General features: G+C 35.2%; 1 protein-coding gene across 2 annotated transcripts in view; it reads left to right on the top strand.

Moving 5' to 3' along the window:
• The window catches only part of FNBP1L (formin binding protein 1 like), a 116,836-nt gene that overhangs the window by 89,343 nt on the left and 10,000 nt on the right, over nucleotides 1-17,493 (top strand). For both annotated transcript variants that reach the window (XM_081087746.1, XM_081087745.1), the window contains exons 9-10: nucleotides 1,799-2,002; nucleotides 13,909-14,018. In XM_081087746.1, the coding sequence (XP_080943872.1) occupies nucleotides 1,799-2,002; nucleotides 13,909-14,018 (314 nt within the window). The remainder of the gene's footprint in view (nucleotides 1-1,798; nucleotides 2,003-13,908; nucleotides 14,019-17,493) is intronic.

Raw genomic sequence — 17,493 nt, 5'->3', positions numbered from 1 at the left:
GTCAACAGAGCCAAATATCAACAGTACAACGATTGAAATTTCTTTTGAGAGCCACATTTTTTAAACTTAAACTATATAGGTAGGTACATTGTTATTAACTTAATTAGGGTACTCCTAAGCTGGCCTTTGCTAAAAATGTCCTCAATCTGATTGAGGTACGTTCGCTGAGGTCGACCCCTTCCAACTCTCCCATCCACACTTGTCTTGTATACTTGTTTCGTCTATCTCCTTTCGTTCATCCTCTCTATATGTCCAAACCATCTCAACATACCTTTCTCAATCCTTGACACTATGTCTTTCACTCCACAACGTTCCCTAAAATTAACTTAATAAGCTTTACTTAAAGCTTTAAGTCAACTTCACACTGTATGTGCGCGCCTCCATGTGGTATTTTGTGGAAGAGCCACACTCAGGGGGCCAAAGAGCCGCATGTGGCTCGCGAGTCGCGGTTTGCCAACCACTGGTTTAGTTACAGGTTAGAGTAGGAGATGCTCACCGAGATCTAGAAGATTTTGGAGTGTTTTAATTGGGAATTCAGAGGTACATTTGTATATTGGCATGGCTGGATCCAAGTTACAAATATAGCGAGGTCCCTCCTCTATCACTCTTCTTACCCTTTAGCAAATGATTGGCGGGGATGGCATTAGTGACAAAATTAAGGTATCACTTAAGGATGACTTTTGACTACATGACAGGCAAAATGTACTATTAACAGTAATCCAATATAATAAAAGGCTAATATGCCAATTGTACCCTCAACTGGGAGGTGGTTGGGGAGTTTGACCAGGGGGTGGGGCTTGCCAACTGCCCGTGGCTCCTCCCCCTGGCCAGCCATGCCCCCCATCCGCCCCCACAACCCCGATCGGGGGTGGGGCTGACCTTCCAACCACCTGTGGTCTCTCTCTCCAGCCACAGTCCCTCTCCCCAACCAGCCTGGCCTGATCAGCCTCGATCGGAGTAGGCTGGCTGGACCCCCCCCCCCCCAATCCGTGCACGAATTCGTGCACTGGGCCTCTAGTAGGGAATAAAAGAAGAGGTGGTTAGGGTGGGTAGGAGTTTATAGGATTAAAGTATTCTGTTTGAAAAAATGAGTTTAAGATGTCATTAGAATACTTGGATAGAGTATGTATGTCCGAAATTACAATGTAATACTTACGCGAGTTTTAAAATTTTAGTTAAATGGTACTGAAGTTTATATTTTCAAAGTTGCTTTTTGCACTCAGTACTGTTTGTGAGATCTTTTTCCTTTGCTCTATTAACATTCCTGAGTATGTATTTAATGTATTTTATTTATCCTTTCCCCATTGGATGAATGAAAGCTTTTCTACTTGTCTCTTACTTTCTTTTATGATTAGATGCCCTTTTATCTGTTCCAAAGGTCAACTTCTTCATAGACATCTCAAAGCAAAAGGCCTTCTTCCTTTGAAACTTCTTGTAATTCTACTTGGGAGTAACCTTTTCTGTATTCCTTTCTTTCAGTTAGACCTTTCTTATCAGCTAACTAGTCCTCAGATGAATTTCAGTAGGGTAAAGCTATGGAATGAAAACACTCATGAAAATTTCAAATTAAGAAAGTGGTAATTTGTTTGTAAATTAGCATTGTTTTCTGTTGGGATTAAAATAGGGTTTATTGTAAAGTCACAGGAAGAAATTATTTACTTTAACCCTTAGATGCTTACTGTAGAATTATTTCTTTAAATTTTTTATTTCTTTTTTCTTTAACGGATTAAAGTTTTGAAAGCTAATGTGGTATTATGAACAAATGGAATGGTTTTTAAAACACGTTTCTTGTGTATAGGACTCTCAAATGGTAGTAGACTCCTTCAAGTCTGGATTTGAACCTCCAGGAGACTTTCCATTTGAAGATTACAGTCAGCATATTTATAGAACCATTTCTGATGGGACCATCAGCGCATCCAAACAGGAAAGTGGGAAGGTGGACGCCAAAACCACAGTAGGAAAGGCCAAGGGCAAGTTGTGGCTCTTTGGGAAGAAGCCAAAGGTAAAAGTCATAAAGTTTCTCTATGCTAATAATTTTGTTTTAGTGTGTCATTTACATGAATGTAGGTATCGAATGGATAATGGTTTAATATTAATAGAAAATAAATATGTTGAACGATTCAATTGTTTTTCACTTATTAGAAACATAGTTTTATTCTTTCATAGTAAAAATTATTTTTAGATTTAACATTTGACCACCACTTAATAATGAATAAAATAATTTGTTAAATGTCTCTTAATTATATGCTTTTGAAATTTCATTTGTGTATAGTTTCAATCAAAATTTTTAAGGAAACATTATGATCTAATTATATAAACACTAAAATTGCAGTTCTCAATTGGAATGAATGATTGACCACAGTAATGATAAATACCAAATTAGGACTTCTAATAATGTTTTTTTTATCATCCATGTGAATATTTAATGGGAAGGGCTCAATGTTTGTGGTTATTTGAAGTTTAAAAAAATCTATAGTTTACTAAGAAAATCTCACTCTTCTTGTTGGAACCTGTCTTTTGATATGTTGTTTATTTTAGATAGATAAATCTAGCTCAGCAGGTGAGCAAATGGAATAGAGGAGAGCTTAGTCTTTCTTAACAATTTAGTGATTATAATAGTATAATATCAGGAAAATAGATAATGTACATTTAATCTATGTCTGTATTAATAAAGCATACATCATTATTTTAATACATTTTTCTGATTTTGACATGAAGGTAGATAAAATTATAATATATGTGTATATTTAAAATCACCATTATAGTTAGCTAAAGCTTTATTCATGCTTTTAATAATATTATTCAGTCAAGAAGTTAAGGGTGACTTTGTGAGATCAGAGTAGCTAAGAGAGCTTAGGTAAATAAGGAATACTGAAATTAAAAGAAAAATAAGGATGAAATAGAAATAGTCTGAAAAGAAAGCCACAAGTGTAATGAAATTTTTTTGCCTATTTGTGATAATAGTTACAGTTTTAACATTTTAATATATTTTTTAATAGGCATTACCTATTATAGATAACTTTTACTGTTGCTGCTGCCTTTATTGCTGACAGCTACAGGTTAAGTAAAGGTAGTGCTAATATTCTAGAAATCAGAAGACAGTTTTAAAAATCTAGATCACATTGCTCTAACATTATAATTTGCATACTCTATATTTCTAATCTGTCAGTTTGTAAAAAAATGATAAAATGAAATGGTACATCTTTAAAAGTAAATTTGACTTTTTAAAATGATAGTTTTGGCAAAACTATGTTAACTTTCTTATAATATTTTTATAGAAAGCTTTATTTAAGATATATTTTGTGAAAAGTATGTTGCCAAAAATAGAATTTTCATTTAGAAAAAAACTATGCACATTTGGCTTATTGATTCCTTTCTTTATTTCCATATTAGCCACAGTCCCCACCCTTAACCCCTACTAGTTTATTCACATCCAGTACTCCTAATGGGTCCCAGTTTCTCACATTCTCCATTGAGCCCGTGCATTATTGTATGAATGAAATAAAAACAGGGAAGCCCAGAATTCCTTCTTTCAGAAGTCTCAAAAGAGGGGTAAGTTTAATAATGGGTTAAAATGCATGATGGCCTATTGTGTGTGTAGTGTGGCTTTTAATACTCTCCACCCTCATTATAAGGCTCTCTCTCCTATAAATATGTAGTTTAAAAACACCACAGAATTAAGTATAGCTGCCCTCAAGTTAAAAATAACTCCTCTTTATAACATTTGAAATGTTCAACCATAAAAGAATGGTATTATAAAGAGGGTGCTGGGTACAGTCATATTAGCTATTTTTTGTTTATGTGAAATCATATGTCCACCATTGTCTTGTAATGTATTGACATTTTTAAGACTTTCAGTAATTTGTCACTGGAGTTACTCATGTAATAATTTGTCACTAATGATGACTTCTGCCAATTTATAAAGCATTATTTTGTTGACAAAAAATCAAGTTCAATTTTAATTGCCCTACTTTTTGAAGCATAAAATACAATTTCTAATAGTTAAAAAAAATTAAAGATAAACATGTTAAATGTCAAGATTGTAGATAAAATTAAGATAATATATTAGAAGATAGTTTGTAAATTGTAAAGCCTATAAAAATAGTAGATATTATTGAGTAATGTTTACATGAAATTTGTTAAACTAAAAAAAAGTAAAGTTTTTATTTCCCCCAGAATTTTTTCTTTTTAAAAATTGGGCAGCCTTTGGCATTTACTTATAACTAAAGATGCTCTGTAAATGAGAAAATTTAGAATAGTAAAAAGCAAATATTAAACTGTTTCTTAGCAACAACCATTATACTGCTGATAAATAAATTAGTGTTATTCCATTTTGTTAGACTACTTTTTCTTGCTTATGTTTGATTTTAAGGCTATGTTTATAATAGTCATAGCTCATAATTTATATACATTTATGAGATTTGTTTACAGATATGAAAACCAAAGGTGTGATAACCCACAGAGTCTGTGTCATATGAAGTCTAATCATTCATTAACGGTAATATACTGTAGTTGGGTTCCCTCTTGCTAGTGCTCTCTCTCTCCCCTCCCTCTTCCCCTCTTCCTTTCCACCTTCCTTTTCTCTCATTTCTTTCTTTTCTTCTCTTTCCTTCCCTGTTTAGCCTGTCTTTTTTCTTACTTTTAGCAGCCTTTTCTATCTTCAAACTGCTTTAGTTCAGTTTCCGTTTTTGCCAGTGTAGAACATAATAATTTAGGGCATGATCGCATTATTATCTACATTCTCCACAAAACAGTAATGTCAGTAATGCAGCAGAAATGTCTTAGTGCATTATGTCCCTTTTTGGACTTCCCTTTTTCCTATAATGAAACCAACTTTTTTACATCTACCTTACCTAATTCTGTATGTGGATGATATTATAGGTAATTAATGACATTTTGAAAAGTCCCTGTGAATGAGTGTGCATTATACCTATAGGCAATATGTAATAAGCAATGGAAATCATATTTGGGATTTCTGTTGCCTGAATTTGAGGGTAGAATTAATTCCTATCTTTTCTATGATGATTGAGAATACATTAAATATTGTTACATAAGTCATGAGAAATTACTACTTAGTAGCCATATTTTTGTGTAACCGTTTATGTATCCTATACATTGAGTCTACCAAGCCCGTTACAGTACACTACACAGCACAGTCATGGAATATGAAGTGACTGTACTTCTATAAAAAAAAGTTTAGGCACTTAGTACTGTGAGTCCTAGAGAGAGAAGCTTAAATATATGACATATTCATTCTTATTGGAAAATTTATGGTTAAATTTTATTACTGTAGAACTTAAAAGTACCTGCTTGGTCACCATCTTATTTCCACATATTGCTTTAATTTTAAATATAAGTATATTGTTTTTTTGGAGGGCCTAGTTCCAGAAAGCCAAAATCCTCCCACTTTTTAATTATTTATCATGGCAAAGAAAGAAGCAGTAGACAAGATAGAAAATATGACAGACAAATCTAGGGGATTACAGGAGAGAGGAGGAAGGAAAGTTTAATTCAACCTTGCTGTTGAGAAATTGCTTTCTTTTTGATTGGTTACATATATTTCAAAAGTAATCCATAGAGATGTTTCCTTCCATTTCTCAAAATAGAAAAATAAAAAAAGATAAACTTTAAGAAGCCACATTTTGTGTTTTTACATAGATTTACATGCAAGTTAGTTAAACTTACAAAGTAAGTCTTAAGTTTTTTCCCCCCAGGTTTTTGAAAATATATTTTTTATTTATTTCAGAGTGGAAGGGAGAGGGAGAGATAGAAACATCAATGATGACAAATAATCATTAATTGGCTTCCTCCTGTAGGACCCCTATTCGGGATCGAGCCCACAACCTGGGCATGTGCCCTGATGGGGTATGCAACCATCTCCTGGTTCATAGTTCAGCGCTCAAACCACTGAGGAACACCAGCCAGGCTTCCCAGTTTTGTTGAGAAATAATTGACATACATCACTGTATAAATTTAGGGTATGCAGCATGATGGTTTGACTAACATATATTGTGAAATGATAACCACAATAGGTTTAATTAACATTTATCATCACATGTAAACACAATAAAAAGAAAGAAAAAATGATTTCTCCTTGCAATGACAACTCTTAGGGTACACTCAACAATTTTCCTATGTGTTCTATGGAAGAGAACTCCTGCTCTTTATATTAAATCACTTCTAGGCACTTTTTACATTTCCACTAAAGTAGCCAGCCAAGTAAGTTTAATCCCCAGTTTATATAAAAACAGAATATTTTTTAGTCATCATTTTTTCCAGTTTTGAGAAATAATTGATGTACATCACTGTGTAAGTTTAAGATGTACAACATGGTGGTTTGATCTACATATATTGTGAAATGATTTAAGTTTCCTTAAAACTGATAAATTGTACCAATTCAAATTAGAAACTTGTGTCAACCTATATTTGTTACATCATTTTTTCTAAATACCCACATTTTGACTTTCTGAAAATGTATAATTTATTTTTCTTAAAGAAAATCTAGTATGCACAGTTTCTAGTATATTTAAGGATATGAGAAATGTTATATTGGATCAGTTTTTAATTTGACCATACATAGACCTTTTCTGAGGGTCTATAATTTCCTTCAAAATCTAACCATTAATGGATATTTGGTGCACTCCTAAAGTTAACTACTTAATTTAGAAATGAATAATTTTTTCTCTATATCTACTTCATTTGAGCTTACTGGATACTCTTTTTTGGGGGATTAGGGGGGTAGATTGATCTAGCAATAGCAAGTCCATGTTTTCTAAGTTATTTAGGATCTTATAAACGTCTAAAGTAATTTTTGTAAGCTTTTTATCTATCCAGAGTAAAGTTCTCAGAATTTCTTTGTCTTTAAATGAAATACATCCAATAATATTAATTGCCTGATTTCTTTTTATAGCTCCCTTGTATATTTATTAAGATATAGTGGGTATGTGAAATTTTCTAATTATAAGTATATAATAATTACATATAAGAGTGAGGTGTTTCTGTATTGAACATGAATTACTTTATATATTTCTAATATTTTTACAAAGAACTTGAGTTTTTTTGTATCCCCAGAATTTGATTAGCTAAACATTGAAACATCTGATATTTCAGTATATAATTACCTTAATGTTTTTTTTCTAAAACATTAATATAGAAACTAAAAAAATAATTTGCATCACTTAGAAATTTAGCTGGTGAAAATTATAAAAGATAAATCCAATACCATAGGGAGTTTGCTTCTTGTCCTGTATATAATTTTGTTCTAATAACATTTAAAGAGAGCATGAATATCTTTTAAAAATTTAAACCATTAAATCTCATCAGGAATTTTGTTACAAAGATGTGTGGTTTTATTGCCTGGAACTACTGACAGTCTAAAGAATGTTAAGCTTAATTTGGAAAGGTATTGAATAGCATATGTCATCTTTTCTTATCATTATAACCATTTATATATGACAAATTCATCAGAGATAAGGGGTAGATATTTTTGTCAGCTATTTATTAAAATTCATAATTTTATGTGAAATTCTACCCGACATCCCCCAAACTGCTTTAAAATATTATGATTTAGAAAGCAGGGAATTATAAAAAATTTTAGAGGCTGCTAACCAAATGCAATGAATATTAACTTTGTAAAGCTCTCCTGTGTATTCTTGGTCACAGGGTGTGTGTGTGTGTGTGTGTGTGTGTGTGTGTGTGTGTGTGTGCTTGCGTGAACATACTGTGTACCTGCACGTGTGCATGCATCTCACGTGTTTAGTTGGGATGCTAGGTAGATGCAATGCCAGTTGCAGAACTCTGCTAACCCACAGAATGTGCATTTTGTATACATGTGTAGTATATGTAACTATATGATAATACTCTGGCTATGTCATTTCATATTTTCAGAAAGACTAAGTTTTAACCAATTTTCTAAAAATTCAAGTTATATTTTCAGTGTTGCTTTCAAGCATGTCGATTTCAGAATAAAAACTGAAAAATAGAAGCTATATCTTCAAAGCAAAATTCCGCCCATATACTTGTGTCTATTAGGAAATATGTATGGGGAACTTGAATCTAAGTGATTCATTTATTATTTTGGTAATACTGTGTTTTTAATGTGTCTGTACATTTTAAAAAGTACCTTAAAACTAAAGTAGGAATATTATCCTCACCTAAAACTACCCTATGGTATTTTAAACTATAAAAATTCAGGAAATGGTGTTTTGTTTAATACATTGGAAAGAGCATTCCATTTTTAAATCCTTTATATAAGATTTTTAAAAAATGGCTGTTAAATCTTTTATATTCACCTTTTCAAATAGTAGTATTTTGAGAATGAAGAGCTAAATAAGTGAAATTCACTTATGTAAAAATTCTCCTTTAAAGAAGAAAATACATGATTACTGATAGAATGATTACTATTTACTTTTTAGTTTTAGTTGCATATATAAAATATCTGCCCATTATCATCATTGTATTTTGTTTTGTTTTTGTTTTTTTTTGCAGATAATTTACTTTGAAAAATGTGCTTAAATTGTTTTTCTGGCATAATTGTTTGGATTGTGAAATGTACATGATTTATTTTAACATTGTAATATATATGTATATATATATAGGTTATTGCATCTTCTATATTATGGTTTCATGTGAATAATTTGCCATTTCTTTCTGTTTTCCATTGAACTATTCAGTGGTCGGGGAAGATGGTAAGCCTTATGTGCTGATCTATATACTGTGCCAACATTAAATAATCTCAAATCATTATTTTGTTTAAAGTCAAAACAAATAGTAAGGTACAGATCCACATTTTCATCTTAATGTTTTTCTTTTTATGATTTAATCTATATAGAGTCCAACAAATGCCAGTACCTCTTGATATCATAAAAATTCAAAAATAATGTGGTTAACCTATAATCAGTCCATTAAGTTCTTGAATGTTGAGTCCTTATTTAGTCCTTGTCATGTTACAATGTTACAGAGAATAAAATTATAGTTAAAGTAGTGGCCGGTGCATAAATTCGTGCACATTGAAAGGAAATTAATTAGGAGAAATATTTTAATATTGCTATTTGTCGTTTCTCTATAATGGAAGTGTCAACCACATTCACGATCAACAATGACAGATGGAAACACAGGTGTGCGATTGGTGCCAGCGAGAGCTTTATATGTATCGCACGTATGCGAGTCAACTTAGCTTTTTATATATATAAACTTGCTTAATTAGACCTGCTTTCTGATTTAGCTAAACTTTTTCCAGCCCAGTGAAGCACCCCAACTTCTCTTTCAGGTAATTGTCAGCAACACAGCAGTAAATATCAACACGAAGCAGATTATTACTGTAGATCACACAGGGAGAACAAAGGGTAAAATATTTAACTGCAGCAGTGTTTGACTATATTCTGCGCAGTGAGAAAACCTGAAGTCATTTTCAAGGTCCACCATTTCTTCTTTTCAGTCGGGTCAAGTTTCTAAGCTTTCTAAATCTCCATTTTCCGGCTAACGAAAATAGGATTCCACTGAGTCTCCTATCTACCTACTCTAGGACTTCTGTGAGGATCAGATGAGATGAGGCACGGGAAAATGCTTCACAGAAATTTGGTTAAAGTATGAAATGTTTCCACCTGGCTGTGAAGCAAGTCGTGTTCCTGGGCTGAAGAAACTGCAAGGAGACTGGTCTCTAGGGAGAGGAAACTGGGCATTGCTATGTGATGTCATTACCCAGACAGACACTTTGTGTGTGTATATATATATATATATATATATATATATATATATATATATATATATATGCTATTTTGAAAGTTACATGGTAGAACAAAAGTTTTGGTTTTTTTAAAAAATATATTTTATTGATTTCTTACAGAGAGGAAGGGAGAGAGATAGTCAGAAACATCAATGAGAGAGAAACACCGATCAGCTGCCTCCTGCACACCCCCTGGGGATGTGCCCGCAACCCAGGCACATGCCCCCGACCGGAATCGAACCCGGGACCCTTCAGTCCGCAGGCCGACGCTCTATCCACTGAGCCAAACCAGTTTCAGCAAAAGTTTGTTTTTATAGAAGGAAAATTAAATGATTTTCCTTAACAGCCTTTTATAAATACTTTATTTTAACCTTCTCCTGAGGATATGTTTATTGATTTTTATAGAGAAAGGGAGAGAGACATGGATTGCTTGCCTCCGGCTCATGCCCCAACCAGAGATGGAAATGGAAACTGAGGTATGTGCCCTGACCAGGAATCAAACCTGCAACCTTTTGGTGTACGGGGCAGTCCTCCAGCCAACTGTGCCACGGCCAGGGCTTCCCTTTTAAATACCCTTTAAAAAAATAACATAAATTTGATTTTTTTAAGAATTTATGAGAGTTTAGAATCATTGGGTTTTCCAGAAAGTAAGAACGAAATTTTTTCTACTAATTTATTATAGTCAGTGCTTTCTTCTGACAAATAACCTAAATATCGTGTGTGTGTGTGTGTGTGTGTGTGTGTGTGTGTGTGTGTTTATTTGACAGAGAGAGAAAGAGAGAGATGTTCCTTTACACATTTATGTATTTCAGACAAATTAATGGAAGTACATTGTGAAAATGTAAGCCCAAAACTATTGGGTTCTTACATAGTTTCTCACTTTTAGAAAATAAACCACTGTTTTTCAGACTCTTGCAATTCAGTCTTTTATGGATTCCCTTGTAGGAGAGTTGTTAAATGCGTCAGAGGTCTTCTTTACATCCACAGGAAACAGAGTGGAGTTACTTTTCATATTCTATAGAAGGATAGGTTATAATGTCACAATGGGATATTACATATGCAAGTGTCTAGGATCTAATGTTAATAAATTTGAGAACAAGGTTTGATTAGGGATAAATGGAAATTTGGCAGATTTACTTATAGCTCATTTTGAGTTTATTATAATACTACCAAATAAGTTACATTGGAATACATTTTCTCTATTAAATAGTTTTTCAAAATTTTAACACATATTTAAAAAATATAAATTAGAAAGTTTTATCTTTGGCACATATATAATAGTTTTCAAAACCTGTACCATAAATTAGATTAAATCTGACAACATATAATGATAATTGACCACTAAATTTCAAGGATAGAAAATTTTGCCATTTATTCATTTAGGTCAAATTTGATTGATTTAACAGATTCTTATGTATGGTGACTAGTAGATTAAAAAAGAACAGCTACTTAGACAAAATGTCCTCCTTCTTCTTAGGCAAGTTTGTTGAATGTCCATAATGTGAAGGCCATTTGGGGAAATTCTAGAGATTCTGTTATTAATTAAATGTTACATTTGATCAGGGCTCATCCTAAAATTGAGTGTTCTCATTTTTCTTAAAGTAAGGGAAACATTCTTATAATGGTGAAATAAAGCTTTTTAGCTTATGTTATAGGCACAAGTGGCCCACAGAGCAAGGATGCATTTATTTTGGGAGCTCCCTTCAGCAACACTTTAAAAACTGAACTTGTGTATTCTTAAAATAACTATTTTAAAAAGAAGAATGAGATAGGTGTCGTCAGTTTTGGGAGGATATAAAAACCATGTAAATATGGGTTTATATCAGAAAGAATCAATAGTTGCTAATATTTGCTCCATTGTATAATCCTATCTAATAAAAGAGAAACATGGTAATTGGCGTACGACCGCTACCCTTCCCATTGGCTAATCAGAGCAATATGCAAATTAACTGCCAGCCAAGATGGCGGCCGGCAGCCAGGCAGCTTGAAACTAACATGAGGCTTGCTTGCTTAAGTGACGAGGACTCCAAAGTTCCCCGCCTGCCCCTGCAGGCCTCTGAGCTGCAACTCTAAGCAACTATGTAACAAACATAGAAGCTAAACAAAACCCCAGAAACCTGCTTTAGTCCGCCGGGCTTCAGCCAGCAGGATCGCAACATTGTAAGCAAAGGCCAGAAAACTACTTTCAGCAGCTGAGGCCTAAGAGCTGGAGCCAAGCCTCAAAGCTAAAGCTGGCCCAGAATAAAAAAGAAAAAAAGGAGCGGTTGGGAGCTTCAGTCACCCCCAGCCTGAAAACAGCCCTCAGCCCCTCACCCAGACTGGCCAGGCACCCCAGTGGGGACCCCCACCCTGAAGGATGTGTGACCAGCTGCAAACAACCATCATCCCCTCACCCAGGCTGGCCAGGCACCCCAGTGGGGACCCCCACCCTGGTCCAGGACACCCTTCAGGGCAAACCAGCCGGCCCCCACCTGTGCACCAGGCCTCTACCCTATATAGTAAAAGGGTAATATGCCTCCCAGCACCAGGATCAGCGGAGCCGCGAGGCCTCCCGGCACCGGGATCAGCGTGACAGGGGGCAGCGCCCAAACCCCCTGATCGCCCTGCGGCTCTGTGTGTGACGGGGCGGGGCCACAACCTCCCTATCCACCCTGCTCTGTTTGTGACAGGGGAAGGCGCCCCAACCCCCTGATCGCCCTGCGGCTCTGTGTGTGACAGGGTGTGGCGCCTCAACCCCCTGATCAGCCCTGCTCTGTGCCTGATGGGGGGAGCTCCTCAACCCCCTGATCGGCCCTGCTCTGTGGGTGATAGAGGGCGGTGCCCCAACCCCCTGATCCGCCCTGCTCTGTGCATGACAGGGTACAGAGCCCCAACCCCCCTGATGAGCCCTGCTCTGTTAGTGACAGGGGGCAGTGCCCCAACCCCCTGATTGGCCCTGCTCTGTGTGTGACAGGGGGTGGCGCCACAACCTCCCCATCGACCCTGCCTTGAGTGTGACGGGACGGTGCCCCAACCCCCCAGTCGGCCCTACCCTGAGCGTGACTGAGGGTGGCATCACAACCTCCCGATCGCCCTGCTCTGTGCACGAGAGGGGGCGGCGTCCCAAATCCCCAATCGGCCCTGCTCTGAGCCTGACCAGGGGCTGCACCTAGGGATTGGGCCTGCCCTCTGCCACCGGGAGCAGGCCTAAGCCAGCAGGTCGTTATCTCCCAAGGGGTCCCAGACTGCGAGAGGGCACAGGCCGGGCTGAGGGAACCCCCTCCCCCCCGAGTGCACAAATTTTTGTGCACCGGGCCTCTAGTCTCTAATAAAATAACTAAAGTAACAGTAACATGATTAATATTTAAGAAATGAAAGACATCATTTCAGTCAAATTTGCATCTAAATACTAGCACGTTCCTTAAATGATAAAATTTTTTGAATAATGAAACATTAGGAAATTTTCAAACATCAAGCTTACTTCCAAAGGATGGATTATATCTCTCTTTGGATTATATCATTCTTTCAGGAACAACTGAGGTATATTATTTGGTTGTACAAAAGGATAATTGGAAAAGACTCCTTATTGGAATATAATCTTTACTTATATTTCACTTACTGGATCTTTTGTTTTTTAATTGTCAAGTATGTTTTGGTTCTAAAGAACAGATTGGTTTACAAGTGTAATCATTCAAAGACTATATGCATTAATTAGAGTGTCTTTATGAGGTAAGTTGCTTACATAATTCAGTTATACAGACTTCATATTTTCAGTCTGAACATTTGTAATATGCTGACTGGGATGTGTTGATATGTTATATATAAAACAATAATATATATAGATGAGAAATGTTACGTGTTTCCATTTGTTGTTGTTGCTGTAAGAAGATCCGTATGTATTTATTTTAACTCTGCCAAGATCTGGGAATAATGTGATACTAGTCATTACCTAATATCTTTACCTGGTGTTATTTTTACCATCCTGCTTCATGATTTTATATACTGCCTGGAATTTGAGCCTTTTGTTAATACAGTTGTTTTAATTAACACACATATCTATGTAGATTTCTTTTTCTTAAAAGGGATTGTTTGGGGCTAATTAGAAATTAAACTTAAAAATTGATATTCTTATTTTATAACAGATATATGTGAAAAATAAAATTTCTTGAAAATGCTTTTTATACTCATTTAGATTCTCTTTTCAGGGCACAGCACTAGAAGATTTCAGTCATCTGCCACCAGAACAGAGGCGTAAAAAACTACAGCAGCGCATTGACGAACTTAACAGAGAACTACAGAAAGAATCAGATCAGAAGTATTTTTCCATTAAGTTCTCTCTACCATTATTATTCCTTTCAGGGTCTATTTTGAATGATGTGTTTAGGTGTGATGTGTAAAAAGTTTAAAAATCATTTATCCTAGTTGAAATATCTTTTGAGGGGAAAAAACACTCTGAAGTGTTTATGGTTGCTGTGTCACAAGTAAAAATGAAATGTTAGAGTTTCTTGGGTTGCAGATTACTTATTGGAGCTAATCATATATATTTATGCCTTCCAAAAATTTATCAAATCACTTGATGACTCATTATCAAGAGTAGTTTCACCAACAATAACTTCCTTTTATGCTTGGATAAATTTCATTTTGCTTTGTTATATAAATTGAGTTCAGTAGAAACCTGAAGCTATAATTATTTCTTTTGCAGCAAAATATGTTGGTAAACTGTACTTTACTATGGCTTCAGATTCACTCACTCGGTGCTTTATTTTCCCTCCAATTTTATAAAAACATTCCTGTATTTCAGTTTTGTTTTAATGAACATAGAGCGCTATGATGAATAAAGGGTTGTTACAGTGAATTGGTGACTTATTATCTGCTTTTCCACTGAAGATAAAATTGGAGCTTAAGGTCTGGCATGAGTGATTAAAGGGATTGTTAAGAATTATATATCAGATGTGATTGTCTGCTTAATTATAAGTGAAGTAAGGCATTATAATCGGTTCTCGTCGTTTGTGGCAGTTAGGCTCTATACAGTCACTGAACACTGATGAGTGAATACCAAAACGGGAAATACAGGGCTCCTGTATTCGCCTCTGGTCACAGCATTTGTATTAACTGATCTATACATAACCTTGTTTTATGCTTTCCTTAAAGACAAGTTTTTTAATATATATTGTTGATTCATTAACTTTGAACTCAGCGCCAACACCACGGTAGCTCATGCCTGAACAGAGCTTATATGACATGTATTTTCTCCTCACAGCCTTCTCGCTCTTAAGAACACTAGATAGCACTTCAGCACTACGCTTACGGGCTCTCATAAAGAGAAAAGTCACCAACAATGAGCACAAAAAGGACACTTGTCCAGAGTATCAGAGCAGAAATAAGAAGTTAAAGTATCTCCTTGTTTGAACTCAGCTGAGAATGCACACATAAATCAGATGACTCAAATTTTTCTCCACTCTGTGCATGTCTAATGAGTATAAAAATGCCACATGTGTTCCTTTTTGGATTACAAATAAATGTTAGCAAATGGGCAATTCACAGATATGGAATCTGCAAATAATGAGGACCAACTCTATTAGTATTACATTTTTTATTGAGGTATATTTGACATATTAACATATTAGTTTCAGATGTACATCATGGCTCAATATTTGTATATGTTGCAAAATGATCACCATGATAAGTATTTAATATTTATCACCATACATAGTCACAAAAATGTTTTTTTCTTGTGATGAGTAACTACTCTTTTAGCCACTTTCAAATATACAATACAGTATATACCATGTTGTATATTACTTCCCCATTAAATAATTTTTAAATGTTAAAATATTTCTTACTAGAGCAACATGTAAATGGACTCTGGGAAATTATAACATATAATGTAATATTTAGGGCTTACTATATGTAATAGACTGTCAGGACTTTAGTAGATACAAAAAGGTAATAAAATAGTTCCTGATCCTAATAGGCTCACATTTTAGTTAGGAAAGATAAAACTCATTGATTTAATTTCTGTACAAGCTGGATTATGATAGCTGCTAATAGAGAGATAAAGTTCTGGGGGGACCTAGAGGAAAAAAATAATGAATTCTTACTGGAATAATTAAGACGAATATCACTGGGGAGAAGTTGGGGGAAGAGGAAGGGTGATTGTGTGGGAAACTGATGTTTATAGAGGGATTATTATGTGCTACAAAGTGAGCCCAGCATTTTACATTGAATTCCTCAAAATAGCCCTCTGAAGTTGTTGTTCCTGTTATAAAGGTGGAGAAATTGAGTATCAAATATATCCATAATGTGGCTCAGGTTAGGTATCTGGTAAATATCAGAGTTGACATCCAAACAGCTGGTTTGTTTCCAGAACATTGGAGTTAGACTTTGATGGGAGGATAGGGTTTTGTCAGACAAGAAATTAGACAATAAAGGGAGAGTAAGAATATTTAAGGACAAGAGAAAAACAAAGAATAAAAGCACAGAAATGTGAATATTCTTTCATGGCCTGGAACTGGCTCTAGGCTGGAGGAGACTTGATTAGAAATTATGTGCAGTATAATATCAGAAGATGAGGATGAAAAGGTACAGGATGAATTATATAAAGTGTTGAATGCTTTTTTGTAGAATTCTGGAGGTATTGGAGAGTCACCAAAAGTTGTTGAGAAAGTAGGTGATACTATCACCTCTGTATTCTAAAGAAAGATAATTGAAAACTATATGAAGAGTAGATTTTATAGGAAAGACATTGACATCAGGGAGACCGATTAGAGGACTTCTTTTTTAAAAACATATTTTTATTGATTTCATAGAGGAAGGGAGAGGGGAAACATCAATGATGAGAGAATCATTGATCGGCTGCCTCCTGCATGCCCCCTACTGGGGATTGAGCATGCAATCCAGGCATGTGCCCTTGATTGGAATCGAACCTGGGCCCCTTCGTCTGCAGGCCGGCACTCTATCCACTGAGCCAAACCAGCTAGGCAAGAGATGTTGAAACCGTGTCTTGAAAATAGAAAAGAGTAGATTATAAGAATTGTTTAAAAGGCAAAGTAGGTCAGACTTGTCATCTGATTGGATGTCCAAGAAGAGAAAAATGGAGGCTTTCCACCTCAGAAGTATAGATAAAGACTTAATTAAAACAGAAAAAATAAATTTGGGGCAAAGGTCATGGTTTTGTTTATGTTGAGTTTTGAAATATGTGAAAATCTATATGAAAGTATGTAGTTGGATTTGGAAATCAAATCTAGAACTTAGGAGAAAAAGAGGACGAGATATATACTTGAGTGTCATCTAAAGATAGGTGATATTAAAGCAATGAGTCAATTATATCTCACTAAAACTGGAAAAAACAAAACAGTAAGAGATCATTCTGAAGGAGGAGTGTAGGATGAGATGAGAGGAAACCTATGTTATTTATGTAACATACATTTAAAGGGTGAAGAGAAGAAGAGGAGCCAGTGAGGGAGATATAAGACAGCAGAGTGAGGAGAAGGAAAAAGAAAATGTACCCTCCAGGAGATCAGGCAGGAAATGAGTATTAAGGAGTGTAAGTCAGTACTGTCAGCTGTCAGAGTTGAGGAGAGCTGATTGAGTCATAATCTATTATTATTACGATTAGTGAAGAGGAGGTGAATAACTGAAATTGGAGGTAGAGGGTAAGTTAAAGATGCATTTCTATTCTAGTATAGATGGGTGGGAGGATGCTGATGCTATGAACTCTAAGAAAAGGTGAAATAATGTCTAGATGGGAATATGAGTTTGATTTGGGATATGATAAGTTTAAGAATATT

The sequence above is a fragment of the Myotis nattereri genome (genome assembly GCF_964212035.1).
Source record: "Myotis nattereri genome assembly, chromosome: 3".
In the NCBI taxonomy this organism is placed as follows: Eukaryota; Metazoa; Chordata; class Mammalia; order Chiroptera; family Vespertilionidae; genus Myotis; species Myotis nattereri.
The sequence above is the reverse complement of the archived record's forward strand: the minus strand, read 5'-3'. Positions and strand labels throughout refer to the sequence as shown.